This window comes from Lithobates pipiens, unplaced genomic scaffold (genome assembly GCF_037356315.1).
Source record: "Lithobates pipiens isolate NorthernLeopardFrog02 unplaced genomic scaffold, aLitPip1_a1.2 Scaffold_3, whole genome shotgun sequence".
Taxonomy (NCBI): Eukaryota; Metazoa; Chordata; class Amphibia; order Anura; family Ranidae; genus Lithobates; species Lithobates pipiens.
The window spans coordinates 22,728,216-22,748,588 of NW_027507790.1; the positions used below are offsets into that span (position 1 = coordinate 22,728,216).

Below are 20,373 nucleotides of genomic sequence, written 5' to 3' on the forward strand. Positions count from 1 at the left end.
ACAGGAGATTGCGGCACTGTGTAATCTGGCACTGACAAGGCTGTAGATGAGCAGGGATCTGCAGGCTGCATTGATTTTCAATGGTGAGGCTGCATTAATGGGCAATGGAGAGGGTGCTGATGGGCACTGTGCAGACTGCATTAATGGGCAATGGAGAGGCTGCTGATGGGCACTGTGCAGACTGCATTAATGGGCAATGGAGAGGCTGCTGATGGGCACTGTGCAGACTGCATTAATTGGCAATGGAGAGGCTCCTGGTGGGCACTGTGTGCCGGCTGAATTAATTGGCAATGGTAAGGCTGCATTAATGGGGAATGGAGAGGCTGCAGATGGGGAATGGAGAGGCTGCAGATGGGGAATGGAGAGGCTGCAGATGAGGAATGGAGAGGCTGCAGATGGGGAATGGAGAGGCTGCAGATGAGGAATGGAGAGGCTGCAGATGGGGAATGGAGAGGCTGCAGATGGGCACTGTGCAGGCTGCATTAATCTACAATGGTGAGACTGCTGATTTTTCCTGAAACTGCCCTCTTAAAATGAAGGTGCGTATTATACGCCTGTGCGTGTTATATGACGATAAATACAGTACTTATCGAGCCATAGTTATATTTACATGTGGTCATAGTAAACCTGTAGTGGACAAAAAATTATTAAGCTAGCTGGTGGAGCCAGATTGTGCCAGCACTGGTGACAGCACTGTGTGGAGTTTGCATGCTCTCCCTATGCATGTGTGGGTTTCCTACGGGTACTCCGGTTTCCTTCCACACTCAAATGCCATGCTGGTAGGTTAACTGTATCCTGTCTAAATCAACCCTAGTATGTGTATGTACATGTGAGTTAGGGACCTTATATTGTAAGCTCCTTGAGGGCAGGGACTGATGTGAATGTATAATATATATATATATATGTGTAAAGCGCAGAAATTTATGGTGCTATATAAGTACCTGTAATAAAAAAAAAAGATAAAATAAATAGACACTGTCAGAGCCACCCAGAATGCCCTGATCGCCTGAATATGGGCTGAGTAGTCACACCTCTCCCCATCGCCCACTGATGCATATAAAGTATACCGAAAGCCAACTTCTTTTTATTAGTTTTGATCACAGTAAAAAAAGGGTTCGAAGTCAGTCTGGTTTTATTGCTATTTGTGTTCCCATTGTAGAGATTCGCCCTCTATATTTGTCCTGGTGACTATTGTCTCTAGTATTAAAAGTGAGTGAAAATACAAAATTTTCATTTGTCAGGTCACTGGAATATGAATAAAGGTAAAATCAATGGGGACATTTGCTTTGGTGACAACTGTCTAAGAATTCCTTAGTGTGAAGACAATTCCTCTTACTTCCAGTTGTGTCTCTGAGACAGGAAATGAAGGAAAATCCCCTTAGCAGGATACAGACAGCCAAAACTGGTTTTAACAATTTCCTATTCTATCCAAAAAGTAAAAGCAAAATGCTGTCAGACTGTTAATGTAACAAGTAAGGTAAAATCGGGCACTTTATGGAATATAATGACAAGTTTTTTCCATCTGATATTTTTTTTGCCCATTTCAGGTGTACTTGAAATTGTAGTTTTTCAACAGAATGACAGTGATAAATGTGGATAAATGATATTATTAAAGTGTGATCATGGCAAATGTTTGACACAGTCTTGTGAAATACACTGAGTGAAATCAAACAGTCAGGCCACCAACTTAGAGCACAAACAACTATAACGGATGATGGCTGATTGGGTATTATGGGCTTCCGGCATTTGCGTCTTCATTTTATTTAACAACATTAGTAGCGTTCTAAAGAAGGAAAACAATCCTATCCTGTAATTCATACGTCTCACCTTGATAGTGTAAAATCAAAGCTGTTTTTGGCATTGCTCTGGATTCGTCTCCACAGATCAGCTGGAGTCATACTGGTCCACGCAGTGCTGTCTCCATTTTCCAATGGACGCATCTTTCTCTTGTTCTTCCTTTTGCGAGAGATTAGTTCGTCGGGAGGCAGATGGGCCACAGGGTTGGGGTAAGAACTCAGAAAGCAGTTCAGAAAATGGCTCACTGCAGCTGACAAGGCAGAGGTCTCTACTCCCTGGCACAGAGAAAGGTTGATTACAAGCATCCTTACACATAAATCAAAATGCCTACCTACACAATTTAGAAAATAAAGGTAGTCTTAAGCCTCATACACACGGTATGACTGTTGGCCAACTGAGCATCAAAAGGGTGTGTGCCAGGATCTTGTCTTGCAAAGGTACACAATTGCCATGCCACAAACACGAACGCACTACGAGGAATTTCAGCTCTTGAGTGCCACCCTTTTGGGCCACTTCTGCTAATATCCTGAGCATTGATTCCGAGCATGTGTGTTTGTACTTTTGACTTTTGTGTGGCGGATTTGTGTACTGACGATACGAAAATCAGACATCAAGCTGTTGTCCACCGAAAATTTACTAGCCTGTCATCCAACATTTGTTGGCCAAAAGTTGGACAACAATTGTCAAAAGGAGTGTACCAAAGGTAAGATTTTAGGACAACAGTCTGTCAACATACAATCCCCTGCTAATAATCATACCCCTATGTACGAGGCTTTATTACACTGCTTATTTTCACAAGTGAAATTACCTATCTGCCTACAAAAGGTTAACAAGAGAGTAACAATGAATATTGTATTGCGGTGTACAGAAAGCTGTCCCAATCGGACTGATTTGAAAAGAATGGAGAGAAAAAATGGAGCACATAAGTGGAGTTGTTGGCCATAGAAGCCAGTTACAATTTTTGTATAATTTGATTAAAAAAAGCTATTTTCTGGCTCTTTGGTTCTGGGCCATGTGACCTAAAGGCAGCATGTTAGGTCACCTGATCCACAGCAGCTCTGCAATGCATCAATTCAATTTGCAGAAGTTGTATTGGGTTTTTGCAAATAGAACTTGCATTCTACTGAAAGCATTAGCATACAGAAAACATTTATACTAAATTTCTTCTCACAATTAACATGTACCTGCAAGTAGTGCCGGAGGATTGCTTTGGCTGATCGTGTGACAATTTCCGTGATTATAATTCTCTGTTGGAGAAAAAAAATATAAAACAAAGTCAGCATTTCATGCGATTACTAGAGTTTTGGCAGCTTATATAATCTACAACTAGTACAAACGTATCACGATCTGCCGCTCATCAAACTGTTCTCTTAATACACTTTTACTTAATATCTTAATCTGACCCAAATACAACTGTGATTAGACTGATATACATAAATACTTTCAGCTTTTAAAGTGACACTTTGTACACTATTATCAAAGCAATAATCAGGCCATATAAAAACTACCACTATCTTTTGATGTCCACGGGTATCAGATTATGCATGCAAGCAGACAAAATGAACAATATAGAGATATGTGACAACACTATGTTTCAATTTCCCAAGAGTGTAGGAATAGAAGCTTGAATGTCTATCAACTATAATCTATGTGACACATGGGGGGCTTTGGTGCTTTACATTATACTCAGCACAGTTTTTTATTATGAGAAGGAAACTTTAAAAAAAAAATCCCAACACTGGCAAACACTGCAGGTGGCAGCGGGTGGGCGTCAGCCCTTCATAGCACTGTAAAAGTTGCAGCCATGATCTTATGATACCACTGGGGTTACATAGAGTTTATGCAAGTAGGTAAAAAAATACCAATGGTTAAACTTTATTTATGCATTTTTACAATGGTTCTAAAGGTTGAAGGTTTTTTTTTACCTTAAAGAGGAGGTCCAGCCTAGGTGAAAAAAATTAAAAGTCAGCAGCTACAAATACTGTAGCTGCTGACTTTTAATATTAGGGCACTTACCTGTCCAGGGAGCCAGTGATGTCGGTACCCAAGCCGATCTTCGGATTGACTCCCGGGTGCTGCCGTCACCATTCCTGCTAAGGGAATCAGGCAGTGAAGCCTTTCGGCTTCACTGCTGGTTCCCTACTGCGTATACGTGAAGCACGCTGCGCTTTATAATTTGCCCGGAGGCAGGGGAAGGAGGAGGGCCCAACTTCCAGATCGGGTCACAGCTCATCTCCCGGAAGTGGGGAAGGGGACGTTTTAAAAACGGGGCGGGGGGAGGAAGAATAAAATATTCTGGCTTTCCCAACGTGTTCCCACTAGGAAACAATGGGTAGAACAGGTTAACTACCTTCTAGTTAGGGAGCAGTTAACATATCAGCATAGAAATATAAGTCATAAATTCCATTCTATTTGGCAAGCCTGGTTGGAAACTCCGGGGTTGGCGCCTCTGCAGCTGGTCTTGCACCAACTTCAACAAGTGTAGAGAGTATGAATGTTTGTATAAGAGAATAACACTGATTCCTAGGGTTGGAAATGGGGCAGGTCGTAACGTTCTTGTTACCTAATTATTCAACTACAATCTCTACCCTTTCTATAGGGGACAAGTACCCTCAGGAAAGGGTAGGATGAAGGCGACCATGCTCATGATCTGGCCCGTTGGCCATATGTTATTCTGTGTTAGGTTGACCCACCTACCTAAAATGGATGTTTGCTACTGTTTTCGTTTCATTTGCTTTAGTATTTTAAGTGTTTCCTGATTCTAATATACCATCTAGTGCCCTTTGTTAGTTTTATAATCTTGAACCTACTAGGTATTAATTAGGTCATGGTTTCATGACGATATCATTTTTAAAACTGGGAACGTATTCCCCTTCCCTACATGGTATGTTGTTGAATTTCATGTTGTGCTGCTAATACCTTATTTTGGTCTTTTTTCTTATCACATACCGCTGTTATTTTCATTGTAACCTGTGATGTATGGAAATTGGCACAATAAAAATGAACAATAACGTAGTCAATCCAAAAAATATAATAAATAAACTGCTTGTGCAAAAATCCTTGGTGACAAATGTGACATCAGGTACATACAATTCAGTTCATTAAAGGCGATAGTAGCTTCCACCATCCGTAGTACACCAATAGTGTGCACCAGCCTCTCCCCTCAAGTTAAGACCCCTACAGGTCTAGTAACGCCTCTGTTAAATATCCTTGATTGGCCATTAAGAATATTTAAGGCTTTAGGCTGGGGCATGCTATTGGTGTACTATGGATGGTGGAAGCTACTATTACTTATAATGAACTGAATATTTTGCACCTGATATCACATTTATCACCAAGGAATTTTGCACAAGCACTTTATTATATTTTTTGGATTGACTACGTTATTGCTCTGAAGAATTTATTATTGTCTTCCTGATTTGTTATGTGTTTGCAACTTTTGCCCATGTTTTTCATTATCTTTTTTCACCATTTATGTGTACTAATTTAATTGCTTTTCATGGTGTATTTGCACTTTTTGTTTTGCTTTATTGAGTAATCGCCGCATTATCATCTTTATATTTACTTTTTACTGTGTGTGAACACTTTCAATGTTGATCTTTTGATTTTTTGTTGCGCATTAGTGTTTTTATTTTGAATTTTGATATTGTTCTTTAAAGGAGAAGTCCAGCCTGAGCTTTTTAGGCTGGGCTTCTCCTATGGGTCACAGGAGTGCAATTTGTTTTGCACTCCTGTGACCCGTTTTCAGTGGAGAGCGGTCTGAAGTCCCCTCTTCGTTGACATCACTGCAATCAGTCGAGGCAGCGCATCATCCTGACTTCCAAGTCTGGATCCGCCAGGTGCCTGGAGTGATGGCAGTCTCGGCCTCGCAGCAAGCCAATAAGATGGCCGCTCCCCACCCATCCACAGCTCAGTGCTCCAATGAGAGTGGAAGAGCAGAGTAGGAGAGATGCTGATTGACAGTCAGTATCTCTCTGCTTGGGGAGGAGTGAGAACTGAGCCATCGGCGTTGTTCGATGGCTCGGTTCTCAGTGCAGAGACGCCGGGGGACAGCTGCAGCATCGGTCTGATGCGTCATCCACCTAGGTAAGTATGAATATTCAAATAAAAACAAAAAACCCCCATACTTCTCTTTAAAAAACCTGCCCAATTATGGAGGGCATATTGGCTGGTATTAATACTGCAGGAGGTCTGCACCCTTCCAGACCTCTTGCTGTGACGATACCAGCCTGTACGTTAAACAAAATTTGTAGAAAGTTAATGAAAAATATATAAAAAAAAAAATAGATTAAACTTAGAAAGATAGAAGGCAAAACAGATAAACTGGTGGACTGTTAAATAATTATGGATATGACTTGGCCTGATCCAAGTCAGATCTTCACCTATTTTGCTCATGTTTAATCATGATAAATACACGGTTCTAAATATGGATATGCAGGCAATCTGAGGGCAGGAATATATATTATCCCCATAAGTACCCATGCCCACCAATATTAACTCATCCTTAACACTTAACAATTGTCCTAATGCTAACCTCTAACCATTAGGGCTCATTCAGACGTGTCTATCCACCTATGAGTTGTGTGCAGGTAGCCCATACAAGTGGATGCAGACACAGTGGCTGTACGAACACAGTCGCATGTCAAAGTTTGACATGTGGGCAGGAGCAGGTGCACAGATCCGAATGCAGACACTGTGCACTTGGATTTGTGCACTCACTCCAGCTGCATGTCAAATTTTTGACATGAGGCTGTGTCCATGCAGTCACTGCGTCTGCACCCACTTATCAAGGTTGCCTGCACGCAGCTCCTATGTGGATGCAGAAACAGCAAAATGCAGCTCTGCACAGAAGTTGGGGCTCATCACCCATCTGAATGAGACCTTAAACTTAACCTCCAAATTCTGACCCCAAGTCTGAAGGTGGCTATATCTGTAACAGATCTGTCCATCTATGAGGATGCAGATATCAGATATGGACCTTCTGCAATGCAAGTGTTAATATGGCCCACATAAATCTTTGTATTCAATGCAGACAGTAATATATTATTACAGGTATTATACCTGCTGATTTCCGAAGCTGGAAACAATCTGTTCACACAAAAGTTTTAATGAAAGTAAGGTCCATTTCACATGGGGTGGACTCCGTCAAGTGAATCCGCCTGCTCAGTGGGGGATCTGCCCGCTGATCCACACTGAGATGACAGGTCCATGTCTGCTCCACTCTGCACAGTGGATACAGTGACACAGCCCTGTTCTCTACGGGGTGGTCAGATGGAAACTAACTGCCTGTCCATTTCCATCCGAATGTCATTTGATCTGTTCCGATAGACGGATGGGGAGCAGACTGGATCGCTTGGATGCAGATGAGGGTAAATGGACACATGTCTGTTTACATCCCCCTCCCATAGAGCACAATGGGTGGTCCAATCGGGTCCGCCTGAAAAATGGACAGGTGGACCCGATCGGTTCACTCGTGTAAAGGGGGCCAAGGTCTAAATAATACAAGGATACATTAGATCTTATATAATGCTTACATAAAGATGATCCAGAGAGGGACGTGCTTCCACTTTATCAATCATAGCAGCTATAGTACCTAAATACCGCACATTTATCCCATGAAGATGAAGTGCCTCTGTAAGTGTTTTTCCATCCAGAGGAATAATAATATGCCCCAGGCATGCCTTTATCTGCCAAAAATAGTTAATTCAAATGTATTAAGCAATTGCATTACATTATACAAATCTTAAACTAACAACTTAATTAATATAGGAGGCTAAATATTTCTTGTTAAAGTAGATGTTAACTTAATGTTATGTGTAACATAAACTTTTAAATTGTATTATCCTAATTCAAAATAAATCAGCATACAGTATATTGCAGTTAATGCCAGAAAGAAATGTTTGCCTGCAAGGAAATCAGGTAAACATTTCTCTACGGCATTAACTGCAAGTCCAGTGAGGTTCAATTGGGCCTGCCTGGGTGGTCCTATTCTGTTATACTACTGTACTATGCTAAATATCAATTTTCATTTGTAATGTTATGTTGTATTTACTAAACATGACTCTAAGTTCGTTACTACAAACGAGCAATCAATGTGAATAAACACATGTTGAGCACGTGTGATGTGCTTGTGCTTTGCAGTTGCTCCCATTCATTTCAAATGGGCCCACAACACACATTCATGTAGTAAAAAATGCACCTGACCCTCAATGTGCCAGAAAGCATACATCTCAAAACACGTGGAAAACACTTTGGAATAGGTACCACGGCACACAATGATGCTTCAAGCAACATGCACACATACAGTATCTCACAAAAGTGAGTACACCCCTCACATTTTTGTAAATATTTTATTATATCTTTTCATGTGACAACACTGAAGAAATGACCCTTTTCTACAATGTAAAGTAGTGAGTGTACAGCTTGTATAACAGTGTAAATTTGCTGGCCCCTCAAAATAACTCAACACACAGCCATTAATGTCTAAACCGCTGGCAACAAAAGTGAGTACAACCCTAAGTGAAAATGTCCAAATTGGGCCCAATTAGTCATTATTCCTCCCCGGTGTCACGTGACTCAGTGTTACAATGTCTCAGGTATGAGTGGGGAGCAGGTGTATTAAATTTGGTGTTATCACTCTCACTCTCTCATACTGGTCACTGGAAGTTCAACATGGCACCTCATGGCAAAGAACTCTCTGAGGATCTGAAAAAAATAATTGTTGCTCTATATAAAGATGGCCTAGGCTATAAGAAGAATGCCAAGACCCTGCAACTGAGTTGCAGCATGGTGGCCAAGACCATGCAGCGGTTTAACAGGACAGGTTCCACTCAGAACAGGCCTCGCAATGGTCAACCAAAGAAGTTGAGTGCATGTACTCAGCGTCATATCCAGAGGTTGTCTTTGGGAAATAGATGTAAGGGTGCTGCCAGCATTGCTGCAGAGGTTGAAGGGGTGGGGGGGTCAGCCTGTCAGTGCTCAGACAATACGCCGCACACTGCATCACATTGGTTTGCATGGCTGTCGTCCCAGAAGGAAGCTTCTTCTAAAGATGCACAAAAAAGCCCGCAAACAGTTTGCTGAAGACAAGCAGACTAAGGACATGGATTACTGGAACCATGTCCTGTGGTCTGATGAGACCAAGATAAACTCATTTGGTTCAGATGGTGTCAAGAGTGTGTGGCAGAAACCAGATGAGGAGTACAAAAACAAGTGTTTCTTACCTACAATCCAGTATGGTGGTGGGAGTGTCATGGTCTGGGGCTGCAAGAGTGGGGCCAGCACTGGGGAGTGACAGTTCATTGAGGAAACCATGAATGCCAACATGTACTTTGACGTACTGAAGCAGAGCATGTACCTCTCCCTTCGGAGACTGGGCCACAGGGCAGTATTCCAACATGATAACGACTGAAAACACACCTCCAAGATGGCCTTGCTAAAGAAGCTGAGGATAAAGCTGATGGACTGGCCAAGCATGTCTCCAGACCTAAACCCTATTTAGCATCTGTGGGGCATCCTCAAATGGAAGGTGGAGGAGTGCAAGGTCTTAAATATTCACCAGCTCCATGATGTCGTCATGGAGGAGAGGAAAAGGAGTGGCAGCCTGTGAAACTCTGGTGAACTCCATGCCCAAGAGGGTTAAGACAGTGCTGAAAAATAGGGGTGTAATCACTTTTGTTGCCAGCGGTTTAGACATTAATGACTGTGTGTTGAGTTATTTTAAGGGAAGAGCAAATTTACACTGTTATACAAGCTGTACACACACTACTTTACATTGTAGCAAAGTGTAATTTCTTCAGGCCGCGTACACACGGGCGGACTGTTCGCCCAACCTTGTCCGCTGAACAGTGTTTGGGCGGACAGTCCGCTCGTGTGTGGGGCTTCAGCGGACAGTTTCAGCGGACAGTTGGCCGAACAAGGTCTTACGGAAATTCCGAAAAACTGTCCGCTGAAACAAGGTTTCAGCGGACTGTTCGCTCGTGTGTAGGCTTGTTCGGCCAACTAAGTCTCGCGCATGCTCAGAAAGGATTTCCACGTCGGAAGGTTGCATTGCAGTGTATTGGACGTCGAAATTTTCGATCCGTCGTGCGTGCCGAAACGTCATCGCGCACGGTTTCAGCAAACTGTTCGTCCGTCGTGTGTGGCCATGTCCGTCCATGCTAAGTTTGAGCGGACTGTTTGCCGAAACTGTTGGACGGACAAAGTTGGGCGAACAGTCCGCGCGTGTGTACGCGGCCTCAGTGTTGTCACATGAAAAGGTATAATAAAATATTTTAAAAAATGTGAGGGGTGTACTCACTTTTGTGAGATACTGTATATGTAAATAGAACCAAGTTTTCAATTTAAATGCTGGATGCATGGCAGCCCAGTACTTACAGATTCTTCACATACAAATGCTTACAGAAAAGTACATATGCAAATTATAAATCATTAGAACACTTACGAAGTTGGGAATTTGTATAGTCAGGAGAAAGGCCGCAATTTCACTCAGCAATCTCTTTTGTATTTCGATGGCCTTGTTTTGAGACTCTGGAAACCGAACCACTAAGCAAAAGGAAAAAGGCGTTATTCTACCAAAAGCCTACTGTCTGCATTGGATACTCACTGCTGGCAATCACTGCCGTATTATCTATACATGTTTTTTGTAGCTGTTTTACATATTATTACATGACTGATTACAAGTCAAAAGGTTTACACTGCCATAAATACTTACCTGGTGAGTACACATCTGGATTAAACTGTATATCAAAAATATACTCGGATACAGAGCCAATCTGTCGACACGCTTCCCTTACAATGTCTGCTCCCTTGAGTTCATCTAAAGGAAAGAAACAATTTAAATAACATTTTAGTGCAATTTAAACCTTAGCGTGTCAGAAAATACAACAGATGTATGTTAATCTGTAGAATACACCATAGCTAAGTGAGCCCCCAGCCAAACTTTCTGTTTGGCTATGGATAGAGGGTGGAAAGGTCAAAACCTCTATTAAGTTTTTACTGTTATGTACCCATTGGTAAGTTCTCTGTTCAGATCTTGTCCCATGCACCATCAATAGAACAGGAGGTGAGGAGTAATTTCTCTAACAGGGGCACAGAAAAAATTTAAAAGCCTCTTTAAATAAAAAGGTATGACATTTTTTTAACTAAATAAGTTTTATTGTTGTTTTGGTGGGCATCCACACAAGTACAAGAGGCTCCATAATCTACCCACTTTAGTCAATATTTAAAGTGTAGATTCACCTTTTAGGAAAAAATGAAAGGTGAACTAACACCCTATACCAGCCGTCATTAAATGGCTGCCTGCGGTCCGAATACGGACCGAGTGACGCTCATGTCTGGACCGTTAGTGAGTTGCCGCATTTCGCCAGCCATTTACTGGAACAGTGATGTTGCGTGTGTGCCCCACTCATGATTGCTGGGACACCATCACATTGCATGTGCGCCCCGCCTCTGGTTGCTGGGACACCGTCGCGTGTGTGCCCCGCCGCCTCCTGCTAACCGTGGCTCTCAGACCCGGTCAGGCCGTGAGTTGGGGTGTGATGTCATGCGCGCTCCCCGTCCCTCTGCTACTCACGTCTCCCAGCTCGCCTCTCACTCCTTGCGAGGTATGATACCTTGCAGCTTCCGCACACTGCAGCTTGCCACATATGCAGACTCCTGCCTTTAAGGTATGTGGGGCACATTTTTTGTTAAGAGGTTCGCTAATGGCCATATTTTTTAAGGGGCACACTAATGGCCCTATTTTGTTAAGGGGCATGCTGATGGGCACATTTTGTTGTGCCCATCAGAGTTTCCCTTAACATAAATTGTGCCCATCAGATTGCCCCTCAACATAAAATGTGCCCATCAGAGTACCTCTTATTTTATGTTAAGGGGCACTCTGATGAGCACATTTTATGTTAAGGGGCACTTTAATGGGCACAACAAATCAGCATGACTTAATTTACCCATCATTGTGCACCTTAACAAAATCAGAGTGCCCCTTAACATAACATAGGGACATGCTGATGGGCACATTTTATGTTAGGCGGGCACACTGATGGGCATATATATGTTAGCGGGGGGCATGCTGATGGGCACATATTATGTTAAGGGGCACTCTGATGGGGACCCCCATATGTAAGGTGGCACTCTGATAGGAACACCTGACGGAATTTTAAATCCTGGCTCTGTGGGCAGTGACAGCTGATCAACCATAAAGGTAAGTGCAGTGACAACCAGGAGGTGGGGAAGGTGTAGGGAGTTAATTCACCTTTTTTTAGTAAGCCCAGTTTTGTATGCAACAAACATACCAGCACAGAGCTATAACTAAATGGGTCTCTTCCAAAGTGAAACTGTGTTCCTGGTTCCATTACAATTTTCATTAAGTGCCATTTCAGTTCACCATAAAGGTATTTAATAAGGTTAAGGCCTTGACGTGCATGCCACTTAAAAGTTCCTCCATACTAAACCCATCAAAATCAAACTACTACAGTCATACTGGAACGGAAAAGAGCCTTGTCCAAATTGTTGATACGGGAATAAAAGCAGAATTGTCTGAAATTTATTTGTACTGTATACTGCAGCATTAACAGTACCCTTCACTGGAAAACCCTGAACACAATCATTTGGGGATTCTTCACATACGTTTGGCCTATTAGGGAGGTTGATGATGGATTTGTGAAGTTTCCTGTATAGAAGGCTGACAGTTCCTTGTCGTCAATCCTCTTCTGGGCAGTAGAAACATTTACTTAGCTATCTTAGTAGTGTAGATTTATTGGGCTCTGAACATCTTCTACAGACTGAAATGAAAGGATAAGTTCACCTTTGGAAATATGTTACGTTTCACCTGATTTTAGGGTAGAATATGTAACATGTTCCTAGTGCTGCAGTAATCGCCCGCTGCCCCACCCCCCCGGTAGTAGTATGGGGAGAAGTTCCTTGTACTAGCTGTCACTGTTTGAAAACAGGACGGCTGTGTGGGGCTGCGCCTATACGGCTGCATCATTCAGACACACATCTCTGTGTATGAATGAACTACAAGCTCCACCATCCTTAGTGGCTGTCGACTTGTAGTACTCAATGAACTCCCATGGATCTGTGGAGCGCTGATAGTTCATTGAGTCTTCCTGTCAGGGAGTATCAGCTTACCCGTACAGGATGTAAGGGCAAGCCGATACACTGACAGTGTGCAGGAGACCTGCATGGCATCAGCCATCTGCTGATCGTTGGTGCAATATTTTCCAGGCACCTGCAACAAAAAATATTATATGCACATTATTTTTAACTTTAAAAAGATGTGCATTTATTATTTTTTCCTAAAACATGAAGTTATCCTTTAACCCCGTATGCCAAATACAGTCACAAATCCCTGAGTTTCTCTTCATCTAAAATCTTATAGGATGGCTGAGATTTGTAATTCTGCAAAAAAAAAAAAAAAAATACATTTGTATTGGGGTTATGGAGTACTTGTGCGAAATAATATTAAGAAATGTTTTCACGATATAAAATATCATTATCGTTACGATTATCATGACTACAACTCTTAACATTTTCCAAAGCACTGCTCCCTAGTAGTGTTCTGACTATGCTGAAAAGCTCTCCTGCTGCCTGTCCTTGATTTGGGTATGTTTTATGTTAATATTAGTGACAGTATTGGCTCAGCTGAAACTGTCAGCTGCTACAGGAAGAAATAGCCAGGGGCCCCATCAAAATCATGCTATGGGGCCCCATGATTCATAGTTATGTCTCTTTTCATGTGTCCACAAACGGTCGGCCGTATAGTGTACTGAGAGCCATTTTATCTCAGCTGAATATGAATGGTTTAGTAAACCTGATGACACAAGCATTTCTTAAGTATGTGTATGTCTTTTATCTTGTCATAGCAATCACTGCATGCAAACAGGGTGACTATAATGACTAAGTCATGTCAGATTTTAAATTATGAGTGAATTACCTTTTATTGATCCATTTTCATCCTTATCAGGCTGAAGTAATTCCCCTTTTTGTGACAGCTCCATTACAATCTTCATAAACTGTGCATACCTGTAAGCAGTAAATGAGAGAGAAAAGCAGTGCAGAGAGAGGCAGAAGTGGTGCCTGTACAAGACAGTGATGCCTTCAAATATGTGATTCATGTTTCAAACAGTAGTCTAAAACTCTTCTGTCACTAGTTTGTTGCAAAGTGATCCCAGTGACACGTTCAGTGTCCTACAAGTCATAGACATTTGACCATACATAGATCAAAATGTAGCGGATTCAGCAGGGACTGGCCGAATTTCCATCTATGTATGGGCACTTTGTACAGAAGTCCATCTACCGATCGGCTTCTGTACAACCTTCATGTCAAGTTTTCTCTGTTTGATCAGCTCTGTTGGGTATTGCCAGCAGTGCTGATTAGTGTATTCTGTCAGAATACAAAGGCTCCATGGGAGACCTCCCCCATCCACACCAAGTTTATGGATGGAGGAATTGAGTAGTTTTTTATCATTCAACCTGCTGGTTCAGGGATCTCCAAACTATGACTCTCCAGCTGTTGGGGAACTACACGTCCCATGAGGCATTGTAAAACTCTGACATTCAGAGACATGACTAAGCATGATAGGAACAATTGAAGGGCCACTTTAGAGATCCCTGCGCTGGTTGAACAAAAAGATAAGAGACTCATCTATGGGCTGCATTAGAAAGCCCAGACTCTGTGCTGTGAGCATGCTATCATCCCAGAAACATTGGCCACCCAGTGACCCATATATGTGGTGTGTGGGTGCTAAAGCCCATCCCTTTCTGCTGCAAATATGTGCTACACAAGAAGCAACAGGTTAGAGGGCATTATCACAAAAATCATGTATTCTGAATTTACATGCCTTTATTTCTATTTTTTTTGTCATATTTACTTGTAAACAAAGCTGTCTAGCAAAACTCAAAAGTGACTGGGGTTGGTATAAACTATAACACTCTCAAGGGTGGCTAGAGTGGCCATCTTTGACGGCTGAAAGTGCACTTTACATTCTGAGGGGTCAACATGCACTGCATTGGCCACTGATTTTCAATAGGCACTCGGGGCTCGTTCACACCAGAGAGTGTGGTGTGAGAAATCTGTGCTCTGCCTGTGCTTCCAGCAAATCATTCAAAGCACACTAGGCAGGCCGCAAACGCAGTGTGTTTGCTTGCATCAGATCGAATGGTACCACAGTACCATGTGATCTGGTGCAGTACGGTTTTGAAAAGTAGTGCATTTACTACTGTTGGTGTGATCCAGTGAGTTTTCAGCCCATTCAACCAACTGTAATCCCCGGCGAAATAATGGAGGGATGCCATCCTCCTTGGCATGGTAACAATAGAATGGCCAGGGATGAGGTTACACTGTCTCAAAGGATAGATCAGAGGTTCCAGACGCGCTGTAACAGATCCCCGGGTGACGCTGGGCTAGCATCCTGTATTGCACTCCGTTGTGCAGGGGGGGGGGGAGCCCGAGGAGCTGGAAGAACAAGCGGCTCCGGCTCACCTCTCGGATCGGGAGCCGCTTGTTCTTCCAGCTCCTCCCCCCCGCCACACGGTTGCAATACAGGATGTTAGCCCAGCGTCTGTTACAGCGCGTCTGGAACCTCTGATCTGTCCTTTGAGACATTGTAACCTCATCCCTGGCCATTCTGCTGTTACCATCCCAAGGAGGGCGGCATCCCTCCATCATCATTTCACCAGGGATTTGTAGTATGGAGTCCCTCATGCTCTGACTGAGAGCCAGCAGTTTTACAGCTGAGAGTTACTCCCTTGTTTCCAGAGGAAAGGCGGTATGGTGTTTTATCAATTTTGCTTTATTTCAACAATGAATTTTATTTGACTGAATAACAAGTGCTTTCTACATTTCCATGTTGGACATTGGTGAATTTGTTTCTGTGCATCTTTTGATTAAATGAACCTTTTTTAACTTATTTCAAATTTTTTTTCTTCTGGTTCCATTGAGCACTGGTTTTGGTATTTAATTAATGCCAACCTCCCTCCAGAAGTTTTCAGCTGCACTGGACTCTAGATGAAGTTTTACCTTTGATTTTGACAGGATAATGTTTTACATATGACTGTACATTCTAGCGCTGAAGTTATATGTTGTTGATTTTTGGTTCTAGAGATCAGCTTTAACATTACAGCAGTAATATGTCAACCAGCTTCAAAAGTGGTATTTCCCTTATTACGTTAATTTTTTTATTTTTATAAATCTACACTGGTTGTATGACTTACTTGTGTTGTACAAAGACTTCCAAAAGTTCTTGGCGCAGACTACAGAGGCGGTGCCGATAAAGTTTTGGAAATCCAAAGTTACGACATTCTTGTAATATATATTCTTCCTGCAGTGGAAGGAAGTTCACGTCTGGAGGGAATGTTCGGAGGAGATCTAAAATGTAGTGACGGCCATCATTACCCACAATCCCTTTGCATTCCACAGAGGAACACAGAAGTAATTCTTCATTCTTCTCATTCAGAACAGTATGCCTCAATATCCTCAGTGGTTTGCAGGCTTTATGGAGTAAAGACAGATATTTTGCACTTGTCGACACAGTTTTACCAAAGTCAATGGATCCATAAAGGACACCTTGGTCTTCTTTACGGTCTAAAATTCCAGGTATGATTGACTGAGCGGTTACTCTGTATCCTCGGTAATCAAGAACCACAGTACCCAAGGTATAAAGTTCTTCAATGTCTAGGTCACTGTAGGCCTGTACACCTTTCAAGTCATAGCTGGCAGCAACATGGGCTGCATGATCTCCACCAAGATCCTTATAGTGATCCCTTACATCAAACCCAAAGCTAAAGAAGATGTTGTTCCAAATAAACATCTGCATTTTTGTCTCTTCCCCAGGGTTAATGGCCATAACATTTCCATCGATGACTGCCATTGCTCCCCGAGTGGAAGCTCCAACAAAATCAGAGTTGATCTGTAATATAATCAAAAAGAATGGCTCTTATAATGTTCAATGCAGTACACAAAGTGTCAAACCCAACAATGAAGCATCTCAGCATACTTATACCTGAATGGCTGAGAAATTGGAGCACAATTCTAGCCAACACTGGATTATTGTTTTTGCTGCAAACACTGTGTGCTTCTCATGGTGTGCATTAAAAGCTGAAGCACATCAGATAGAGTCCACCTCATTTCTTGGCTGGAGGACATCCAGTATCATCTAGCATTTTTTTTTTTTACCTCAACCTGTCCCTGGCCCACCACTTCTATTTATTGTATTTTTTTTTCCAATTATGGAGGCTCAGCATCATATGTCAGCGATACTTGGACAGTCTGCGTACAAATGCAGCCTGCCTAGGTAGTCCAAATCCTCCATACTGACATGAATCCATCAAGGCACTTTGGTATTTGAATAACACCTTTCAAGATCTAGCCCACTGCTTGTATTAGAGAATAGAGGCATATTGGGGAAGGATGCTATATACAGTTCCCTGCTGGCCCACCCCACTAGTCATGCTCTGCCTACATTGTATAGAGAAGCACAAAGACCTAGTGATGTCATCACTTGAAAACACGGTATGTAGTTAAATTGAAAAAAAAAGGTTTTAATTTATGCTGTACAAATTTCCTTAGCATGTTGATTGGAGCTTTAAATGGATTTTAACCTCCTTTCCTGTTCTGTCTCACACTCTTGCCCTGCACAGAAACTATGGGAAAGTCTTCCACATGGGGACAACTCTTTGCCACTCCACTGACAGAAATCGATTTTACTGTTGTCTGTGTTTTATGGCAATACTAGGTGTGCTTTTGCAGATGCTGCAAGCCTTAAAATCTGGAGGGTTCAAAATATTTTTTTAAATGACTTTCTAAATCAAAATCACAACCAATCAATCTAGTCTGAAAGTGTCCCCTCAGATCTCAGATGTCCCCTTGCATGTCCCCTCAGATCTACAGTGACTGCACTTCAAAGTGCACTTGTAGTGCAAAGTGGATTTGCCTTTAGTAAATAACCCCCCATGTCTTAAGATCTGCTGCGGATGCAAATATAATGTTATCAGTACCCCAAACGCAGATCGCAAACACAGTGCATTTGCTGGCACCAAATCGGATGGCATCACATTTGATTTGGTGCAGCGTGTTATTTATAAATGGTGTACTACTTTCTCCGCATTCCAATGCAATATCAGCCCATTGGTAAAAAAAACAAAAAACATATTGTATGTACTCACTTCTATGCTGCAGCTGTCCCCTGCCGGCTCTAAGCCCAAGAATTGAATGATCACATGACCACTAATCTCTCAGTTCTCAGACTTCCGGAAGCAGAGATCGATAACAGTCAGTCACCGCACTCTGCACCTCTAGAGCTCACTAGAGCATCAGGCTAGGGAGGTGATGGGAGATGCTGGCTTTGGCTCTCAGCGGCGCAATGAGAGGCTGAGACAGTTGCCGATTGGGCATCTGGGTGGATCCTGCCAATATGACCTGGATCCTTCCAAGGCCTGAAGCTGCTCTGTGATGATCTGACTCTGTAAAGCTGTAGCCCACATTGGCTGATTTTGGGTCACAGGAGTGCACAAGTAAATAAACTCTTGTGACCTAGAAGGGAAGTATGACCAAAAAAGCTTTAGCCTTCCTATCTCTTAACTACTCCCTACTCTATTCAATAATAATTATTATTACTTTAGAATGATATACTTTAGGACAATCATCTTTTATAATAGCTACAGAAGATCTTTTTTATCAGTAATATCAAAGTTTTCTTTTGAAAGCATCTGTGTTTTTGATGTTTGGGCTCTATAACAGCCAAAGGAATCCTACTCACATCAGAAGTGTGGACAGCATTTCACGCATTCCATAGAATGTCTTCATATGAATGGAATTCAGCTCCTGAACACACAAGTGCTCTTTTACACAAATAACACAATGCCCACCATGTACTTAACTTAGAGACTGAACTTTAAAACCTAATACCCTGCACATGTATGGAATGTACAGCACAAAAGGGTATTCTCCAGAGCAGCTGGATTAAGACTGCATTCCCCCCGGATCTGGACAGAGTTCCCAAAATAGAGCCCTTGCACACCAATGTACTTGTTCCCATTCAATAAAGACTCCCCAAATCAATACAGAATTCTGACAGAACATAAAACATATACAGGTCCATATCAAATAGGTCCAGTAAAAGCTGGTATTAGAGCGTGAACTGGTGCATCAATGTAGAACTAAAGGAAAAACCTTTTTGTTTTGGATAGAGCAAGGTAGGATTATAACCCGTCAGATTTTATTTACTTTTTTCCATCTGTGTCCCATTTGGGAGATTCCCCTCACTTCCTGTCCAATAGCCAAAATAGCAAGTGATAGGAAATCCCTCAAAAGTGTCTAAAAAATAAATAAGAATTGTTTTACTGACCTAGAAGATTCTTTTTTTGGAGTACAGTACAGAACACAGGTCCATTTTACGTCTTGACTATGGGTTATATTCTGCCACCTTCAAGCTGTTAGGACAGCCCATATAGCTCCTTCCATTCCCGGCAAGAGGAAAAGGCCGTCCTGGCCTGGAAGGAAGGGTGGCATGTGTCTTGTACTGTACTCCTAGAAATGGATTTTACTAAGTCAAAATCCTTATTTCTTGATCATACATCACGGGACACAGGAGCTTCATTACATAGTGGGTTATATAGGCACCTCTGGTGATTGGACACTGGTTGACCCTAATTAAGGAGAATTCCTCCCCTATATAACCCCTCCCATTTGGGAGGCACCTCAGTTTTTTCGCCAGTGTCTAGGTGATGGTCACGTAAAACTTTAGCTCTATGCAGGTCCCTGCGAGGACCGAAGGGCTACAACAAACCGGATCCATACCTCGGGCCGATATTTGACTCCCAAGATGGTATGGTACCCGGGCCTTGTCAGCCGAAGAAGCGAGGTTTTGCCTGTAAGTCCTCTCCATTGGAAGACTGGGCTCTGGGAAAACCAGACTTGGTGTACTGTTTATACAGAGCGCACGAAAGTTTCTGGCAGAGCTTTCTACATGGCCCAGGTGGGAGGTTCTTCCGAGAAGGAGCCCCAGATATACCTGAAGGTTGGCTAACAATACCCGCCCTGATGGGTGAAGGCTGGAATTTGTCTGGTTCAGCAATTCCTGCGGCGGGGACAGGTAAGGGAAGTTATCCTGTATATTTAATATATGAATGGATTTCTTCATTGTGAGTAGTTGTATGTCTTACCTGGTTTCCACCACTAGAGGGAGTAAGAGCAGCCTGATGCATACTTACATGCCTTTCAATACACACGCTCAGTGAAAGCCTGTTTCTCCAGCTAACTCACGTCTCCATTGCAGTCCCTGCCACAAATAAGGTAAACAGGGGTCCCACGCAGTTCGGGGGTCCCATGCAGCTCCGTTTTGGGTTCTCCTCCCCCTCCTGGATTCCGCGGTCCTCGTGCACGGGCGCATGCACGAGCGCCGGGCGCGCTCCCGGCCTAATGGAGGAGGGGGGGGGGTGTGGTTGCGAGCCGTGCACGTCAGTGTGCACGGCGCTGTACTGCGCAGGCGCCAGGCGGCAGTTTAAAAGCCCAGAGCGTCAGGGGGCTGTAATTGGAGACACAGGAGCTGTGGGCAGTAAGCATCCGTGGGGATTGGA

General features: G+C 42.8%; 1 protein-coding gene across 1 annotated transcript in view; it reads right to left on the reverse strand.

Moving 5' to 3' along the window:
* The window catches only part of LOC143940217 (clustered mitochondria protein homolog), a 106,052-nt gene that overhangs the window by 34,087 nt on the left and 51,592 nt on the right, over positions 1–20,373 (reverse strand). Inside the window, exons 10-16 of the mRNA XM_077461377.1 lie at positions 16,012–16,706; positions 13,733–13,821; positions 10,511–10,615; positions 10,241–10,341; positions 7,332–7,484; positions 2,982–3,044; positions 1,828–2,072 (exon numbers count right to left, since the gene is read on the reverse strand). Coding sequence (XP_077317503.1) covers positions 1,828–2,072; positions 2,982–3,044; positions 7,332–7,484; positions 10,241–10,341; positions 10,511–10,615; positions 13,733–13,821; positions 16,012–16,706 — 1,451 coding nt within the window. The remainder of the gene's footprint in view (positions 1–1,827; positions 2,073–2,981; positions 3,045–7,331; positions 7,485–10,240; positions 10,342–10,510; positions 10,616–13,732; positions 13,822–16,011; positions 16,707–20,373) is intronic.